The sequence below is a fragment of the Saccopteryx leptura genome, chromosome 3 (genome assembly GCF_036850995.1).
Source record: "Saccopteryx leptura isolate mSacLep1 chromosome 3, mSacLep1_pri_phased_curated, whole genome shotgun sequence".
Classification (NCBI taxonomy): Eukaryota; Metazoa; Chordata; class Mammalia; order Chiroptera; family Emballonuridae; genus Saccopteryx; species Saccopteryx leptura.
The window spans coordinates 126,936,067-126,955,950 of NC_089505.1; the positions used below are offsets into that span (position 1 = coordinate 126,936,067).

Sequence of the window (19,884 nt, forward strand, 5' to 3'; positions counted from 1 at the left end):
ACCTTAGTTGTTCATTGATTGCTTTCTCATATGTGCCTTGACCACAGGCCTTCAGCAGACTAAGTAACCCCTTGCTGAGCCAGCGACCTTGGGTTCAAGTTGGTGGGCTTTTTGCTCAAACCAGATGAGCCTGCGCTCAAGCTGGTGACCTCGGGGTCTTGAACCTGGGTCCTCTGCATCCCAGTCTGACGCTCTATCCACTGCACCACCGCCTGGTCAGGCAGATTCATGAAATTTAATTAATTGATGTTGATTCTCTGAGTAAACACTGTTCATTTAATGTTTATGTTTTAGGTTGTTAAACATTCTTTCTTTCTCTCTCTCTCTCTCTCTTTTTTATTGTTAAACATTCTCTTGACTGATGTCACCAAATACTTTTTTTCTCTGAAGTGGGAGATGTTTTAAACAGTTCTTTTTTTAATTTATTTTTTATTTATTTATTTTTTGTGTGTGTACTTTTCTGAAGTTGGAAACGGGGATGTAGTCAGACAGACTCCCGCATGCGCCCGACCGGGATCCACCCGGCATGCCCACCAGGGGGCGATGCTCTGCCCATCCGGGGCTTCGCTCTGCTGCAATCAGAGCCATTCTAGCACCTGAGGCAGAGGCCATGGAGCCATCCTCAGCGCCCGGGCCAACCTTGCTCCAGTGGAGCCTTGGCTGCAGGAGGGGAAGAGAGAGACAGAGAGGAAGGAGAGGGGGAGGGGTGGAGAAGCAGATGGGCGCTTCTCCTGTGTGCCCTGGATGGGAATCGAACCTGGGACTCCTACACGCCAAGCCGACTCTCTACCACTGAGCCAACTGGCCAGGGCCTTAAACAGTTCTTTTTTATTGTTCAATTTTTTTTATTTCATTAAAATTTTTTTATTACTTCAGTAATATGCAAATATAATGTTTTGATTATAAAATAATGTAGAGCCCTGGCTGGTAGCTCATTTGGTTACAGAGTCATCCCAATATGCCAAGGTTGGAATATTTGTTTTAGATCTGTGAAATATGCCACTGGTATTTTAAAAGGAATTGCATTGAATCTATAGATTGCTTTGGGTAGTATGGACATTTTAATGATGTTAATTCTTTCAGTCTATGAACATGATATATGCTTCCACTTGTTTGTTTCTTTCTCAGTTTTTTTTTTCAATGTCCTATAATTTCCAGAGCACAAGTATTTTACCTCCTTGGTTAAATTTATTCCTAGGTACTTTATTTTGTTGTAATAGTAAATGGGGTTGCTTCCTTAATTTTTCTTTCTGATATTTCATTATTGGTATATAAAAATGCCACTGATTTCTGAATATTAATTTTGTATTCTGTTACTTTGACAAATTGATTTATGAGGTCTGATAGTTTTTTGCTGGAGACTTTAGGGTTTTCTGTGTACAGTATCAAGTCATCAGCAAATAATGACAGTTTTACTTCTTTCTTTCCAATTTGGATACCTTTTATTTCTTCTTCTTGTCTGATGGCTGTGGCTAGGACTGCCAATACTATGTTCAATAGGAGAAATGAAAATGGACACCCCTGTCTTGTTCCTGATCTTAAGGGGATTACTTTTAGTTTTTGCCCATTGAATATAATGTTGTCTGGAGGTTTGTCATATATGGTCTTTGTTATGTTGAGGTATGTTCCCATGTTGCTAAGAGTTTTTATCGTAAATGGGACTGGATTTTATCAAATGCTTTTTCTGCATGATCGTGTGACTTTTATCCTTCATTTTGTTTATGCGATGAGTCACGTTTATTGATTTGTGAATATTGCATCACTCTTGCCTCCCCAGAATAAATCCCACTAGATCATGATGTATGATCTTTCTTTCTTTTTTTTAGTGAGAGAGAGAGAGAGAGAAACAGACAGACCGGGACAGACAGGCTGGAAGAGTGAGAGATGAGAAGCATTAACTCATAGTTGCAGTGCTTTAATTGTTCATTGATTGATTTCTCATACATGCCTTGGCTGGAGGGCTCCAGCTGAGCCAGCGATCTTGAGCTGAAGCCAGTGACCATGGGGTCATGTCTGATCTTATGTTCAAGCCGGTGACCTTGGGGCCTTGAACCTGGGTCCTCAGCATCCCAGGCTGACATTCTATCCATTGCACCACGCCATGACCAGGCTGAGTTGTGTTTTTTTATCAATTCAGCTACACTATGTCTTTTGAATCTTTTTTAAAGATTTTATTTATTGGCCCTGGCCGGTTGGCTCAGTGGTAGGGCGTCAGCCTGGCGTGCAGGAGTCTCCCGGGTTCGATTCCCGGCCAGGGCACACAGGAGAAGCGCCCATCTGCTTCTCCCCCCCCCCTCCCCCTCTCCTTCCTCTCTGTCTCTCTTCCCCTCCCGCAGCCAAGGCTCCATTGGAGCAAAGTTGGCCTGGGAGCTGAGGATGGCTCTGTGGCCTCTGCCTCAGGCACTAGAATGGCCCTGGTTGCAACAGAGCAACACCCCAGATGGGCAGAGCATCGCCCCCTGGTGGGCATGCTGGGTGGATCCTGGTCAGGCACATGAAGGAGTCTGACTGCCTCCCCATTTCCAACTTCAGAAAAATACAAAAAAAAAAATAGATTTTATTTATTGATTTGAGAGAGAGAGAGGAAGGGGGGTGGAGGAGGAAGAAGCATCAACTTGTAGTATATGTGCCTTGACCAGGCAAGGCTGTGGTTTTGAACTCAAGACCTCAGCATTCCAGGTCAACTCTATTTACTGTGCCACCACAGGTCAGCCCCTATGTTTGTTTGTTTTTTTACAGCGACAGAGAGAGAGTCAGAGAGAGGGATAGATAGGAACAGACAGACAGGAACAGAGAGAGATAAGAAGCATCAATCATCAGTTTTTCGTTGGGACTCCTTAGTAGTTCATTGATTGCTTTCTCATATGTGCATTGACCATAGGCCTTCAGTAGACCGAGTAACCCCTTGCTCGAGCCACGACCTTGGGTCCAAGCTGGTGAGCTTTTTTTTTTTTTTTTGGCTCAAGCCAGATGAGCCTGCGCTCAAGCTGGTGATCTCGGGGTCTCGAACCTGGGTCCTTCTGCATCCCAGTCCGACGCTCTATTCACTGCTCCACCTCCTGGTCAGGTCCCTATGTCTTTTAATTGGAGCATTTTAACATACTTACATTTAAGGTTATTATTGATATCTACATACTTATTTATTGCCATTTTATTCTTTAATTCTATAGTCCTCTTTCTCTCAATTTCTTTTTTCTTTTCTTCTTCTTATAGCAGTTTCATTAGCATTTCTTCTAATTTTTTTTTTTTTTTAATTTTTGTGAAGCTGGAAATGGGGAGAGACAGTAGACAGACTCCTGCATGCGCCCGACCGGGATCCACCCGGCACGCCCATCAGGGGCAACGCTCTGCCCACCAGGGGGCGATGCTCTGCCCCTTCGGGGTGTCGCTCTGCCGCTACCAGAGCCACTCTAGCGCCTGGGGCAGAGGCCAAGGAGCCATCCCCAGCGCCCGGGCCATCTTTGCTCCAATGGAGCCTCGGCTGCGGGAGGGGAAGAGAGAGACAGAGAGGAAGGAGGGGGGGTGGAGAAGCAAATGGGCGCTTCTCCTATGTGCCCTGGCCGGAATCGAACCCGGGTCCCCCGCACGCCAGGCTGACGCTCTACCGCTGAGCCAACCAGCCAGGGCCTCTTCTAATTTTTTTTTAGCAAGAAAGAAAGAGACAGAGATAAGAAAGGAGAAAGATGAGAAACATCAACTTGTAGTTGCGTTACTTTATTTTTTCTTTTCTTTTTCTTTTTTTTTTTTTTTGAGAGAGTCAGAGAGAGGGATAGATAGGGACAGACAGACAGGAAGGGAGAGAGATGAGAAGCATCAATCATCAGTTTTTCATTGGGACTCCTTAGTTGTTCATTGATTGCTTTCTCATGTGCCTTGACCGTGGGCCTTCAGCAGACCGAGTAACCCCTTGCTCAAGCCAGTGACCTTGGGTCCAAGATGGTGAGCTTTGCTCAAACCAGATGAGCCCGTGCTCAAGCCGGCGACCTTGGGGTCTCGAACCTGGGTCCTCCGCATCTGAGTCTGATGCTCCATCCACTGTGCCACCTCCTGCTCAGGCACTTTAGTTTTTCATTGATTGTTTCTCATACGTGCTTTGACTCCAGCTGAGCTAGTGACCCCTTGCTCAGGCCAGTGACCTTGGGTTCAAGCCAGTGACCATGGGATCCTGTTGATCAGACGCTCAAGCTGATGGTCTTAGGGTTTCAAACCTGGGACCTCAGGGTCCCAGGTCAGGGGTTTATTTACTGCATCCACCGGTCAGGCCCTTTAATGCTTCTTACAATACTGGTTTGGTGGTACTAAACTTCTTTAGCCTTTTTTCTTTTTTTGGTCTGGGAATCTCTTTATTTCTCCTTTAATTTTAAATGATAGCTTTGCTGGATAGAATAGTCTTGGTTGTACTTCCTGTTTTTCATCACTTTGACTATTTCCTGCCAATCCCTTTGGCCTGAAGTGTTTTTGTTGAAAAATCAGACAATAGCCTTATGGAGGCTCCTTTGTTGGTAGTTAATTGCTTTATTCTTGCAGCCTTTAGAATTCTTTCTTTGTCTTTAACCTTTGGCATTTGAATTATGATGTGTCTTGGTGTAGGCCTCTTTGGGTTCATCTTGATTGGAACTTTTTGTGCTTCCTGAACTTGTATGACTTTTTCCTTTACCACGTTAGGGAAGTTTTCAGCTATAATTTCTTCAAACAGTTATTTTATACTTTGCTCTTTTCTCCTTCAGAGATGTGGATGTTGTTTCACTTGATGTTGTCCCAGAGGTCTCTTAGACTTTCCTCAGCCTTCTTAATTCTCTTTTCTTTTTGCTCTGCTTGGGTGCTTTCTGTGACCTCATCCTCTAAATCACTGATATGATCCTCTGCTTCATTTAACCTGTTGTTGATTCCTTCTAGTGCAGTCTTCATTTCAGATGTATTCATCATTTCTGACTGGTTCTTTTTTTATGGTTTTTATGTTCCTTTTAATGCTTACTATCTCTTTGTTTAAGTTCTCACTGAGATCATTCATTCTTACCCTAAGATCCTTGAGCATCCTTATAGCCATTGTTTTAAATTCTGCCTCTGGTAGTTTGGTTGCTTCCATTTCATTTAATTATTTTTCAGTGGATTTCTCTTGTTTCATTTGGGGCATATTTCTTAGTTTGCCCATTTTGTCTGTGTATTAGGTAGCTGTGCTCTGACTCCAAAAGTTGTGAAGGTGACTTGTTGGTCTCAGTGGTACAAACCTCCAGGCCACCTGAGCTCCGTGCTCTAGGAATGTTTCTTTTGGGTTATATGCACCTGCTATTGTATATGAGTCTTGAATACTGTTGGCCTATTCATGGATGGAGTTAACCCTTCAGGCTGGCTGGCTCTAAGGGTCAACCTTGATCACTACGTATAGATACTGTACCGTGGCTGTCCCCTGGGGCAGAGTTATTCCCAACAGAGTCTGGTGTCTGCTGGATCCCCCCGCTTTTTGATGTGCCACTTGTGTGGCTAGTTTATTCTAGTACTGGTACAGTCTGAAACTTACTACTGGTTGTGTTGGTTCTGGGTCTTCTTAGGCAGGATTCAGGTACAGGTCTATGTCAGGTGTTGTTTGTGACCACCTGTGGGCTACTGTCTGGAGCTACCACTGTGTTCACTTTTTGTGGCTGTGTTTACTGTGTCTGAGTGTATGTGAGAAGGGTCAGCCAGGGTCGACTTTCTCTCTTCAAGGGCTGAGGGCAGCTTTGTAGAAGGGCCCAAACTCCCTAACCTTTGCCTCCACTTGTCAGTTGCTCTACCTCCCCTTGCAGTGGCATGGCCTTCCTGAGGAGCCTTCTAAAGAAAGACTGTGGTGTGGCCCAGGCTGACTTCGCCCCACAGACCCTTCCACAGGTTGCAAGCTTGGTAGGGCAGGGCAACTGAGGTTGGGAGGACAACGTTAGTGGGACTTCTAATTGGGCGGGGGTCTCTTGGTCAGGCACTCAGTCAGGGAAAAGTGGCCTCTACTCCAGAGCCTGATCCCTCAGCCACTGCTGGATACTCCAGTTTTATTTCTCCTCAGAGGGGTAAGCAGCAGGTTCAGGTTGAGAGGGGCCGTCAGTCCCCTCTGTATTCTTTCAGCTGAGGAACCACTGGTGTCAGGGAGGAGGACTGAGAGAGTCTCTTACTGGGTCTGATTGTGGCCCAACCCACAGGAGTAAGCTAATACTTTCATGGGTCTCTGACAATAGGCTCCAAGCAACTCACACTTTGAATGTCTGAGCTCTGAGCCTCTCGCCCTTCTGTAGAACTAAGCCCAGCATGGCAGGATATCTGGGGCTTGGCAGTGCTGATCCGAACAGTTTCCTCTTGTAGGTGATGCCTGCATTCTTGTAGAGGGGTTGGGGCACTTCTTTGCCTTCCTAAGGTAGCTTGGGCTGAGCTCACAGGGGAGGCGGGCGTCACCACCCCCTGGTGTGAAGTTTCCACACACCCCTCCTCCTGCCCATCTGGCTCCCAGGCCAAAGCTCCCCCAGGATGGCAGCCTTGGCAGGTCCTGATTCTGCACACTGATCTCCCAGCACTGTGAACGAGGCATGTCCTGTAAAAGCCCTGGCTCTCTGCAGCTTTGTGCTCTCCCGGTGCTCTCAGTGCACTCACTGCAGGCCCGGCCGGGTCCTAACGCCGTGACAGCAGCACGGTGCTCAGCTCTCCCAGTGCACCACACTCTCTTTCCAAGACTCCACCAACTTTCTGCCTTTAGGGAGGGTGCCTGCCTGCCTATAATGGAGCTGGGGACTCTTCCCCTTACCTGGGTAGCGGGGGCTGTGTTTGCAGGGAAATGGGAGTTGCACCCCTGCAGTGGCTCCATACACCGCAGCTCCCACCTGGTTGGCTCCTGGTTCAAAGCTTCCTTGGGCTGACAGGCCTGGAAGATCCTGGCTCTTCACATGGCTCTTTGCTCTGTTGTATCTTGAATTTTTACACTAATTTTATCATGAGCATTTTTCCTGTTGCTTATAATTATTTGAAAAAAATTAATTTTTTCATATTTCATTATATATTTATGGTGTGTTTTTTGTTGGACATTTAGGTTTGCAATGTTTTGATATTTTAGAAGAATTATAGTGAACATTTAAAAAAATACTGATTGTAGAGAGAGAGGAATGGAGAGAGATAAATATCGATTTGTTGTTCCACTCATCCATGCACTGATTGGTTGGCTCCTGTATGTGCCCGATTGAGGACATAACCACAGACTTGGCCTGTTGGTAGTAAATATCTAGCTAAATAAATATATGGTCTCATCTTTAGTGACTTTTGAGGACAGAGCCTGGAAGTGAACTCATTGGAACAGGGAATATGAACATTTTAAGACACTTGATAAATTATTTTTCAAACTGTTTACAAAATTTGTCTTACTAGCAGTGTATGAAAATGCCCTTCTTAATATAATCTTGCCAGCATTATTGTAACTAAAATATGAAAATTTTTTGTTCATATCCTGAGTAGGAAAAGATAACTGGTCTGACTAAACCAATTCCATAATCAGTTATAGGTCTTCTTGGTTTAGAAAATTCAAAGCAATACATTCATGTAGTTAAAAAAAAACCTCAAAAACACAGAATGGCTTATAATTCCCAGGCCTGTTCCTCGGGGGGCTATTTTAAAATCTATTTTGGCTTTAGTTCTTCTGGTGGTGATCTTTATATCTTTAATGTCGGTTCTCCCACACTTATTCCAGTGTTTGCTTCTCACTGTCATAGATGAGGATTTAGCACACTCCTTTTCTCGAACCTCCACTTTCTTCTTCTCAGTTTATTTATTTTATTCATATATATATATGTATATATATATATTTTTTTTTTTTTTTGACAGAGACAGAGAGAGAGAGTCAGAGAGATGGACAGATAGGGACAGACAGACAGGAAGGGAGAGAGATGAGAAGTATCAATTCTTTGTTGCGACACCTTAGTTGTTCATTGATTGCTTTCTCATATGTGCCTTGACCCGGGGGAGGGAGGTGCTACAGCAGACCGAGTGACCCCTTGCTTAAGCCAGCGACCTTGGGTCCAAGCTGGTGAACTTTGCTCAAACCAGATGAGCCCACACTCAAGATGGCGACCTTGGGGTCTCGAACCTGGGTCCTCCACATCCCAGTTCGATGCTCTATCCACTGCGCCACCGCCTGGTCAGGCCAGGCTATTTATTTTATTTTATATTTTTAAAAAACTTTTCTAAGTGAGAAGAGGGGATGCAGAGAGACAGATTCCTGCATACGCCCCAATGAGTATCCACCTGGCAAACCCCCTATCTGGCGATGCTCTGCTCATTTGGAGCTGTTGTTTTGTTACTTGGCAACTGAGCCATTTCAGTGCCTGAGCGAGGCCAGCTTGCTCTAACTGAGCCATGACTGAGAGATAATGAGAGAGAAGGGAGAGGGGAGGGGTGGAGAAGCAGGTGGTCGCTTCTCCTGTGTGCCCTGGCCTGGAATCGAACCCAGGACTTCCACACGTTGGGCTGACACTCTGTCACTGAGCCAACTAACTGGTCAGGGCTTCCCAGTTACTTTTTCAGTTCCTTCATTGATCATTTTTGTAACTTTATTCTTTTTTTTTAAATTTTTTTTTAATTTTATTTATTCATTTTAGAGAGGAGAGAGAAAGGGAGAAAGAGAGAGACAGAGAAGGAGAGAAAGAGGAGAGAGAGACAGAGAGAGAAGGTGGGGAGGAGCTGGAAGCATCAACTCCCATATGTGCCTTGACCAGGCAAGCCCAGGGTTTCGAACCGGTGACCTCAGCATTTCCAGGTTGACGCTTTATCCACTGCGCCACCACAGGTCAGGCTAATTTTTGTAACTTTAAATAGCGTCATTAAAGCTCCAGTTTTTCTTTCATAGATGAGATCGTCTCTTGATCCTGATTGTGTAAGATGACCACATGAATGTTCTCATCCCTCTTCACTCCCAGTATTGACATTCTATTTAATTTTTCCCACTAGATGTGCAGTGGAGCCACAGAGATGAATAAGACAAGAACCTTGCCATTAAAGAACTTTAAGATTCCTGGGATTTAATATATTTATAGTTAGGTATACAGTTAGGGCAGCAAGTATTAAGTATCAAGAGAGAGGTGTGTAAAAGTGATGCAGCAGCATAGAGGAAGGAATTATTACTTCTGAAAGGAGAGATAGGAGATGATTTGGTGAAGGGCTTGTTATTTGAATTGGACATAGGCTAGGTAGAGGTAGATTTACCACTCTGGGAAAACCCTAAACTTAATTTTTACTCATTTAAAGCAAATACTTAAGGCACTATTTGATAAAACTTTCTTTTTTTTTCTTTATAGGTGAGAAGGCCTTAGCTGATGCCCAGATTCCTTATTCAGCAGTGGAACAGGCATGCATTAGCTTTGTTTATGGTACGTGGTAAACTATGTATTATAAAAATTATTCACTTAAATCTAGCAGCAACCATATAAACAATGCAGGGGCATTTGTGAATTTTAACTTTCAAAACTCAGAATTCAGAGTTTTACCCATCACTCCTTGATTTCTCTTATGTGTCAGTCTAGTTTAACATATATTTTTGCCATTATTATATTGTCAAAGCAGGAGATAAATTTTTAAAAAATTATCTTTAAAAAGAAAATAATTATCCATAGTTCTACCATATAAAGATAATTACTGTTTAGAAGATAAATTTTTGTTTCTTGTCTTAACATATTCATTAATTGATGCTTTTGTATTTAATAATTTTTTCATTAACCCTTTTCTGATAAAAAGTGATATATACTAATTGTAAAAAAAAGTGAAGAAAAAGTAAGTCAACTGTTGAAATGATGTCAGAAGCATGGCAGTGTAAGAGGTTCCTCTTGTCTCTCCCCTTGAAGTTAGCACAAGTTGGACAGCTATAATTTAACACACAAACTTATCTGAGAGATCCATGCCTTTAAACATCAAAATGGGGCCACTTTGAGTAAGCAGAGAAGGAGGAAAGTGGGAAGAGTAGAGACAGGTGCCAGGGACACAATTTGGAGCTCACTGTGGGTGTTGAGAGAGGAGAAGAATCAGTTTGCAGTGTGTACTCTCTGCAGCTCTAAAGAGGAGAGAGGTAAAATCAACATTCCTGCCTGAGTGCTCAGCATGTGCTGTGTGGCTGAACCTAGTGACTGGAGCAGAGGCAGAACACAGGTGCTGCAGTTGTGATCTAGCAGACATCATTGCCAGGCAGAAAACAAAGCCATGGAGCCTGGCTGCCCCCCCTCACCCTTCCAGAACTAGCAGCGGGCCCCAGAAGAAGCTATGGCAGTGAGTCTTGGGTTGCAGAGCACAGTATCTGCAACCCTGGGAACTGGAGAGGAAGATGCAATCCTCCTTGAACAATGGATGCACACTGTGGCTGGTCCCAGTGATGGGGGTGGGGGGTAGTGTGAGGGTAAGGGTGGGTGGCAGTGGTGAGATACTGAGGTGTGGCAGCTGAGATCTGGCAGTCGCCATTGCTGGGAGGAGAACAAAACCACAGATGCAGAAACTCACCTCTGCCACCCTCTCCCACCCCATTGCAGCTGAGCCAGGTGTGTGTGTGTGTGTGTGTGTGCGCGCGTGGTGCATCTGGAATACTTTGGGCAGTACCAGCAGCATCTAGTTACACAGGGAAGCACCAGGATTAAATGGGCTTGGAACTCCATCATCCATCACATTCACCCATAGGAGTGGTGTTCTGAGACTGATGTGATCTGGTCACAAAGGAGACTTTCATCTCCCCAGGGAATACAGGGCATTTTCCTCTAGGTCCTCAGAGATCTGAGAAGCCAGAGAAGAGCAAGCATAAATAAAAACTTGTGCTTCTGCACCACCTTCTGGAAAACAAAAGAAAGGCTGCTTTTTATCAACTTGCTAAATAGAAAATAGTTATCCTTTAAAAAAGCCTACTTCATGCACATAACTAGCCAAAGTACTGAGGCATCTCAGAAAGAAAATGAAAAATCTCCAGAAAATAAACTTAACCCTTTGAGTAGTACGATGTTCTTGTACGTCCTTGTGCCTCCTGACCATCCAGAGTACAATTGATTTATTCTAAAAATGTGTAAGGCAGCATTTAAAAAAAGGCAAATGTATGTTTTTCTTGTTTCCATTAATTGGTTATCAAACAAACATGGTTTTAAGTTAATAAAACTGTAACTGGGTCCTGGCCGGTTGGCTCAGCGGTAGAGCGTGGCCTGGTATGTGGAAGTCCCGGGTTCAGTTCCTGGCCCAGGCACACAGGAGAAGTGCCCATCTGCTTCTCCACCCTTCCCCCTCTCCCTTCTCTCCTGCAGCCAAGGCTTCATTGGAGCAAAGTTGGCTCAGGCACTGAGGATGGCTCTGTGGCCTCCACCTCAGTCACTAGAATGGCTCTAGTTGCAATGGAGGAGTGGCCCACATGGGCAGAGCTTTCCCCCTAGTGGGCATACCGGGTGGATCCTAGTCAGGCACATGTGGGAGTCTGTCTGCCTCCCCACTTCTCACTTCAGAAAAATATTTTAAAAAACCACACACAGTCTGACCTGTGGTGGTGCAGTGGATAAAGCGTCGACCTGGAAATGCTGAGGTCGCCGGTTCGAAACCCTGGGCTTGCCTGGTCAAGGCACATATGGGAGTTGATGCTTCCAGCTCCTCCCCCCTTCTCTCTCTCTGTCTCTCTCTCTCCTCTCTAAAATGAATAAATAAAAAAACACACACACACAAAAAGTGTAACTGGAACTAATTTTATATTTTGAATAAAACCTCAGTCCTGGGGTCATCGAGCATGAAAAAAACTCACTACTCAAAGGGTTAAGACATGGAAATACAGTGTTCCCTCATCTATCACAGTTGTTAGGTTCCCGAACCCTCTGCGACAGGCGACAATTCGTGAAATAGTGACCTTATATTTATTTTATTATTTATATTTCAAGAATTTATAAACCCTCCCCACACTCTTATAAACCTTTCCTACACTGTTATTAACCTTTTCCACACTTATTTTGCTGCAAAAATAATAAAAATATAAAAATACCTATATACCGCAAAATCCTGCAATAGAGTGAAAAATCCACGATACAAAATTAGATATATACAATTTAAAAATCTGTGATACAGTGAGGCTGCAAAAAGTGAACTGCAATATGGTGAGGGATGACTGTATATGATTTAAGATTGTAGTTCTGAAAAAAACTCAACAAGATAAAAAAATACATAGTTTAATGAACTCAGAAATAAAATCAATGAATAAGTTGAATACTTTACCAAAGGGATTAAAACTTTAAAAAATAATCAAATAGAAATTCTGGAGCTGAAAAACTCAACAAAAGAGATGAAGAATCAACTAGCTAGCTTAGGAAATAGAACTGACTGGATGGAGGAAAGAATTAGTGATATTGAAGATAGAAAGCTAGAAATGACATGATGGAAGAAGATGGAGACTTGAGAGTAAAAATAAATGAAAGATCTAGGAGAACTATCTGACTTCATCAGAAAGAGCAATATAAGAATAATGGGTATACCATAAGGAGAAGAGAGGGAGAAGGAAACAGAGACCTCTTTCAAACAGTTGATGAGAACTTCTCAAACCTATAGAAAGAGCTGGTTCCTCAAATTCCAAAAGCAAAAACCTAATTATCTCAATTCAAAAAGGCCTTCTACAAGGCACATTATAGTAAAATTGTCAAAAATTAATGACAAAAAAAATTCTCAAGATATTTAGGGAAAAGAGGACAGTAACCTTTAAAGGAAATCTCATTAGATTATCAGATTTTTCAACAGAAATCCTACAAGCTAGGAGACAGTGGAATCAAATGTTCCAACTATTTTCTTTTTGTGATAGTGACAGATAGAGAGAGGGACAGATAGGCAGGAAGGAAGAGAGATGAGAAACATCAATTCTTTGTTGCAGCACCTTAGTTCTTCATCGATTGCTTTCTCATATGTGCCTTGACCGGGGGACTACAGCAGAGCGAGTGACCTCTTGCTCAAGCCAGTTACCTTGGGCTCAAGCCAGCAACCTTGGGATCATACAAGAATACTATGAAAGACTATATGCCACAAAATTCAATAACCTAGAAGAAATAAACAAATTCTTAGAAATACATAGCCTTCCTAGACCCAATCATGAAGAACTGGAAAATCTAAACATACTGATCAACACTAGGAATATTGAAACAATAATCGAAAACCTCTCCAAAAGTAAAAGTCTAGGTAGGATCAGATGGCTTTACCAGTGAATTCTATCAAACATTCAAAGAAGGTACTTATCCTTCTCAAACTCTTCCAAAAAATTGAAGAAGAGGCCATTTTATGAGGCCAGCATAACCCTGATACCAAAATCTGGCAAAGACAACACAAAAGAAGGAAACTACAGAGCAGTATCTCTGATTAATACAGATGCAAAGATCCTAAACAAAGTACTAGTAAATTGAATACAACAATACATTAAAAAGGTAATACATCATGATTAAGTAGGGTTCATTTTGGGGGTGTAAGGATGAGTCAACTCACACACATTAATGAATATGATACACCACATCAAAAAAATAAAGGATAAAAATCATGTGACCATATCGATAGATGCAGAAAAAGCATCTGACAAGATACAACATCCACTTAGGATTAAAACCCTAATAAAATGGGTATAGAAATAAAGTACCTCACCTGACCAGGATGTTGTGCAGTGGATAGAGCATTGGACTGGGATGCGGAGGGCCCAGGTTTGAGACCTTGAGGTTGCCAGCTTGAGTGCGGGCTCATCTGGTTTGAGTGAGGCTCACCAGCTTGAGCAGAAGGTCACTGGCTCAAGCAAGGGGTCACTCGGTCTGCTGTAGCCCCCGATCAAGGCATATATGAAAAAGCAATCAATGAACAACTAAGGAGCCGCAACAAAGAATTGATGTTTCTCATCTTTTTCCTTTCCTGTCTGTCTGTCCCTATCTGTCCCTCTCTCTGACTCTCTCTGTCTCTGTCACAAAAAAACCCACAAAAAAACAACAACAAAAAAACCTTAAAAAAAATTAAAATACTTCAAGTAAAGGCCATATATTACAAACCCTCTGCTAATATATTCAGTGTCGAAAAACTGAAAACTCTAAGGTCAGGAATAAAGCAAGGATGCCCACTTTTCCACTGACAGTCAACGTACTAGTGGAAATCTTAGCCAGGGCAATCAGGCAAGAGAAAAATAAAAGGCATTCAAATTGGTAATGAAGAAGTAAAATTGTCACTTTTTGCAGATGAGATGATTCTTTATTTTATTATTTTCTTTTTAGTGCAAATGTGAGAGAGACAGACAGACTGGAAGGGAGAGAGATGAAAAGCATCAACTTGTAGTTGTGTCACTTAAGTTGTTCATTGGTTCCATTCTCATACATGCCTTGACCCGGGGGCTCCAGCTGAGCCAATGACCCCTTGTTCAAGCCAGCGACCATTGTGTTATGTCTCTGATCCCATGCTCAAGCTGATGACTCCACACTCAAGCTGGAGACCTCAGGGTTTCAAACCTGGGTCTTCAGCATCCCAGGTCCACACTCTACCCATTGTGTCACATCTGGTCAGGCAGACAGTATGATTCTTTTTATAGAAGACCCTAAAAATTCTGCCAAAAATTATTAGAAATAATTAACAAATACAGTAAAGTTGCAAGGTACAAAGTCATTGTATAAATTTGATTTTGGGTGAGGAACACATAATATAATATACATATGATATTGTAGAATAGTACACTTAAAACATGTAATTTTATTAACCAATGTCACCTCAGTACATTTATTTATATTTTATTGAGAGACAGAGGGAGGAAGGGAGAAAGAGTGACAGGGAAGCATTTATTTGTTGTTCCACTTAGTTGTGCATTTATTGGTCATTTCCTGTTATGTACCTTGACTGGGATTGAACCTGCAACCTTGGCGGTTGAGTACAATGCTCTGACTGCGCTAATTGGCCAGGGGCTTCATCTAAATAAATTTGTTTTTATTTATTTATTTTAAGTGAGGGGAGGGGAGATAGACTCCCTCATGGGCTGCGGGCTAGGGTTCACCCAGCAACCCCTGTCTGGGGCCAGTGCCCTAGCTGTCCTCAATGCCTGAGGCTCACGCTTGGACCAGCTGACCTATCTATCCTCAGTGCCTGGGGTGACACTTGGGTCAATTGAATTACTGGCTGTGGAAGGGGAAGAGGGAGAGACAGGAGAGAGGGAAGGGAAAGGAAGCAGATGGTCACTTCTCATGTGTGCCCTGACTGTGGGTTGAACCCAGGACTTCTGCATGCTAGGCCAATTCTCTATCTCCTGAACCAACCTGCCAGGGCCTCAATAAATTTAATAAAATACAAATGTCACTTGCCATCTCATTATCTAGAAATTATTACCATTAATTTTTGGTATATATCCTTCATTGAGTATGAATGAATATGAATATACATGCACATATAATTTTCTCTTCAAGAAAGTAAAGTCCTAGTATACATACTTTTTGGTGACCTGCTTTTATCATTTTACTGTATTTAGTATTTCCCATGTCATTAAGTCTTCCTTTATACTGTTTTTATTAACATTTTGCAATTAAGTTTTTCTTTCTGAAATTAATTAAACATTTACATGGCACTAAAATCCAAAGTATGGGTGATTATCTAGCAGAGAGTCTCACTCTTATTTCTATCTTCTTGTCTCCTGGTTCCCTTTCCTTAGATAACCAATTTCACTAATTTCTAGTGTATCTTTCCAGAGGTAATTCAAATGTGTATTCAACTTGGATCATTATTTTTCTGGAATTCCCTGGCATTTAGGATCTTATAAACTTTTTAAAGTTATGGAATCTTTATATGAAGAGAAAATCAATGGCCTTGTCATCACTTGATACAGTTTTAAGAATTTATATATAACAGTATAAATGGAACATTGCTTCCTTAAACATATAGCCCTAGCAGTATTGAATTGTTTGCTATTACTTGGTAATTTCTCTACTTTCCTACCTTTGTATTGTGTAAAGAAAGTGCATATATATTCTGTGTTTTGAGAATTTTTATATTTGCAGTGTAAATGATTCTTAATGCTAAAACTGTTTCTGAATAAGATGTTAATTGTGTATTTATTGTTGTGTCCATGTTGTATGCTAAGCAAAGGCATAACACTGAAAAATCATAATGTGGTATTATACTGTGTTGCAGCTCTGTAATTCCCATGTGCTGCATATATTAAAATTTTAATTTCTTTTTCTGCATAGGTGGCACTGCATCTGGGCAGAGAGCTATATATCACAGTTTGGGACTGACTGGAATTCCTATAATCAATGTTAACAATGCCTGTTCTTCTGGTTCTACTGCTTTGTTTGTAGCCCGGCAGCTGATTCAGGGTGGTGAGTAGTACTTATTAGTCTAGTACTTAAATAGATGTGGGGTGATTGGCTCCCTTTCATCATTTCTCCACACAATCACCAGAAAGATGGTTTATAATGTATTTCTTTTTTTAAGAAAAAATAACGTGATGGAGATGTGGTTTATATACCATAACATTCACCCCTTTAAAGTATACTATTCAGCCTGACCAGGCAGTGGTGCAGTGGATAGAGTGTCAGTCTGGGATGCTGAGGACCCAGGTTTGAAACCCTGAGCCGGCTGGTTTGAGCGTGTGCTCATCTGACCTGAGTGCGGGCTCACCAGCTTGAGCGCGGGGTCACCTGCTTGAGTGTGGGATCACAGACACGACTGCATGGTCGCTGGCTTAAAGCCCAAGGTCAGCGGCTAAAGTCCAAGGTTGCTGGCTTGAGCAAGGGGTCACTGGCTCTGCTGGAGCCCCCTGGTCAAAGCACGTATGAGAAAGCAGTCAATGAACAACTAAGGCGCCACAACAAAGAATTGATGCTTCTCCTCTCTCTCCCTTCCTGTTTGTCTTTCCCTGTCTGTCTCTCTGTCTCTCACACACACAAAAAAAAGATACCAGTGTTTTTGAGTATATTCACAGACTTATGCCACCACCGCTATTTAATTTTAGAACATTTTGGTTGCACCAACCCCCCCCCCCCCCTGTGGCCATTAGCAGTCACTCCCCATTTCCCCCTCCCCTCAGGTTCTTACAACCACTAATCTACTTTCTGTCTCTATGGATTTACTTATTCTGAACATTATATAAATGTAATCATATAATGTGTGGCCTTTTGTGGCTTTCACTTAGCATTATGTTATCCTAGTTCATCCCTGCTGTGGCATGTTACCAGAACTTCATTCCTTTTTTTTTTTTTTTTTACGATTTTATTTATTGATTTTTAGAGATAGGAGAGAGAGAGAAAGGGGGAGGAGCAGGAAGCATCAACTCCCATATGTGCCTTGACCAGGCAAGCCCAGGGTATTGAACCGGCAACCTCAGTGTTCCAGGTTAACGCTCTATTCACTGCACCGTCACAGGTCAGGTGGTAGTACTTCATTCCTTTTTATGTCCAAATAAGATTCCATTGTATGGATATACCATGTTTTATTTATTCATTTATCAGGTGATGGACATTAGGCTGTTTTCATTTTTTGGCCATTATGAATAATGCTACTATAAACATTTGTGTACAGTTTTTTGTGGCTTTCACTTCTCTTGGGTATATATCATATTTTATATTTCCAAATATTCTAGGGTCTTTTATTAGGCCCTTTTTTCTGTTCATTGATTGTTGCTCCACTACTCAGTGCTTTAATTGTTAGAGCTTTATAATGTCATATTGTTTTTTATTTTAATATGTATATTTTCTTTATTGATTTTAGTGAGAGAGGAGGGAGAGAGAGAGAGCGTGAGAATAATATTTATTTATTTATTTATTTATTTTTAATTTTTTTTTAACCAAGTCTCAGACATCCAACTTCCACACCAAAAGGCCTTTCTTTGCCTTCATACAGGGATAACTTTATATCATCATGGACTTTGATTTATTTTTGTATGTGCCCTGACTGGGGATTGAACTAGCAACCTCTGTACTTTGGGACAATGCTCTAACCAACTGAGCTATCTGGCCAGGGTGCTATAATGTGTATTGTTTGATAATGCTAGTGTCCCCTATCCTCCTTCCTTGTTATGTTTCTTTCTTTTTTTTAAAGACAAATTTTCTCAATTCTGTCTTGTTTTGCTGTTTAGTTTTGCTTGTTTTGAACTTTATTATCATTTTTTAGGTGCCTCCACACTCCAAAAATTATTCTGTTGAGATTTTTGATCAGGATTCTTTTAAAAATAAATTTATTTTATTTAATATTTGAAAATTTAAAATTGTTTATATTTATTCTTTGCTGAAACATATTTTTACATTAATCAAAAGTTTTATTAACACTGAGAATCAAAGAAAGAATTCAGAACTTTCTTGATTTTTCCTCTTACCTAGTAGCGTATTCGAATTTTCTTTAATTTTTCACTTACTAAAATTTTTTGTAGGCCTTATCAAGTAGTGGCACAGTGGATAGAGCATTGGACGCAGAGGACCCCGGCTCGAAAACCCAAGGTCATTGGCTTGAGCACAGGCTTATCTGGCTTGAGCACAGGCTCACCAGCTTGAGTGTGGGGTCTCTGGCTTGAACGTGGGTTCATAGACATGACCTAATGGTCGCTGGCTTAAAGCCCCAGGTCGCTGGCTTGAGCAAGGGGTTACTGGCTCAGCTGGAGCCCCCCAGTCAAAGCACATATGAGAAAGCAATCCGTGAGCAACTAAGGAGCCGCAACGAAGAACTGATGCTTTTCGTCTCTCTCCCTTCCTGTCTGTCTGTCCCTATCTGTCCCTCTCTCTGTCTCTCTCACTGTCTCTGACACACAAAATAATTTTTTAATAGGATTATAGTATGGTTTATTTTTCATTTTATATAAACTGACATACTTAAATTGAACTATTTAATATATTTTTTGGGTGGCTGGAAATAAAATTTTTCAAAGTAATTACATTTTCTTTCAAGGTATGGCAGATTGTGTCTTGGCTCTTGGGTTTGAGAAGATGGAGAAGGGATCCATTACAATTGAAGTGAGTCTCATTTACTGTTATTTTGGAGTTGTTATGACACTAAGAAAACTTTGCCCATCAGACTATCATAAATAGTTCCTGTTAATAAGTAACATAAAATATAATTAGGCATCATTATTGAATGAATTGCTATAACCCAAAAGCTGAAAGGTAGCACTGTATATCTACACATAGATACTGTTATTTTAGAACAGTAAGAGTGAATGATGAAACTGTTTTGTGAATGATGAAACTAATGTTCAGAGAGGTCAGATTATTCAATGTGAGGTTGACTTATCTAATTAATTTGAACGTCATTTATTCATTCACTCAAAAATTAATTCCATTCAACAAGTTGAAGGTAATTAATAGCATGTGGGACTCCTGTTTCTTGTGGCAAGCCAAGTTATTTGAACCAGTTCTCCTGCTGACAATAACAAGAGTATTTGAATAGAATATAAACAAGCCTGACCAGGTGGTAATGCAGTGGATAGAGCATCGGACTGGGATGTGGAGGACCCAGGTTCGAGACTCTGACTGAGGTCGCCAGCTTGAGCACAGGCTCATCTGGTTTGAGCAAGGCTCACCAGCTTGAGCCCAAGGTCACTGGCTCGAGCAAGGGGTCGGTCACTCGGTCTGCTGTAGGCCAACCCCCCCCCCCCCCCCGCCGTCAAGGCACATGTGAGAAATCAATCAATGAACAACTAAGGAGCCGCAATGAAGAATTCATGTTTCTCATCTCTCTCCCTTCCTGTCTGTCTGTCCCTATCTATCCCTCTCTCTCTCTCTGTCTCTGCCAAAAAAAAAAAAATAAATAAACAAAATATCCTAAAGCATCAATGAACTAATAAGGGAGATAAAGATCAGCATTTGAAGGTGTTTTTAGCATTGAAGACCTTTGCTAACCAGGAAGGTAAGAGCTTCCATCTTGATGGCACCTAGAATGAAGAGGACAGTAATCAAAGCT

At 41.8% G+C, this 19,884-nt stretch overlaps 1 protein-coding gene and 1 non-coding gene across 2 annotated transcripts in view; one reads left to right on the forward strand and one right to left on the reverse strand.

Annotated features, from left to right (window-relative positions):
* SCP2 (sterol carrier protein 2) overlaps window positions 1-19,884 on the forward strand; it is a 142,587-nt gene that overhangs the window by 29,374 nt on the left and 93,329 nt on the right. The window contains exons 3-5 of the mRNA XM_066376299.1: window positions 9,300-9,371; window positions 16,182-16,313; window positions 18,874-18,938. Coding sequence (XP_066232396.1) covers window positions 9,300-9,371; window positions 16,182-16,313; window positions 18,874-18,938 — 269 coding nt within the window. The remainder of the gene's footprint in view (window positions 1-9,299; window positions 9,372-16,181; window positions 16,314-18,873; window positions 18,939-19,884) is intronic.
* On the reverse strand, window positions 17,780-17,863 carry LOC136401524 (small nucleolar RNA R38). Its single transcript, XR_010750555.1, has one exon. It is a non-coding gene; the product is annotated as a small nucleolar RNA R38 (small nucleolar RNA).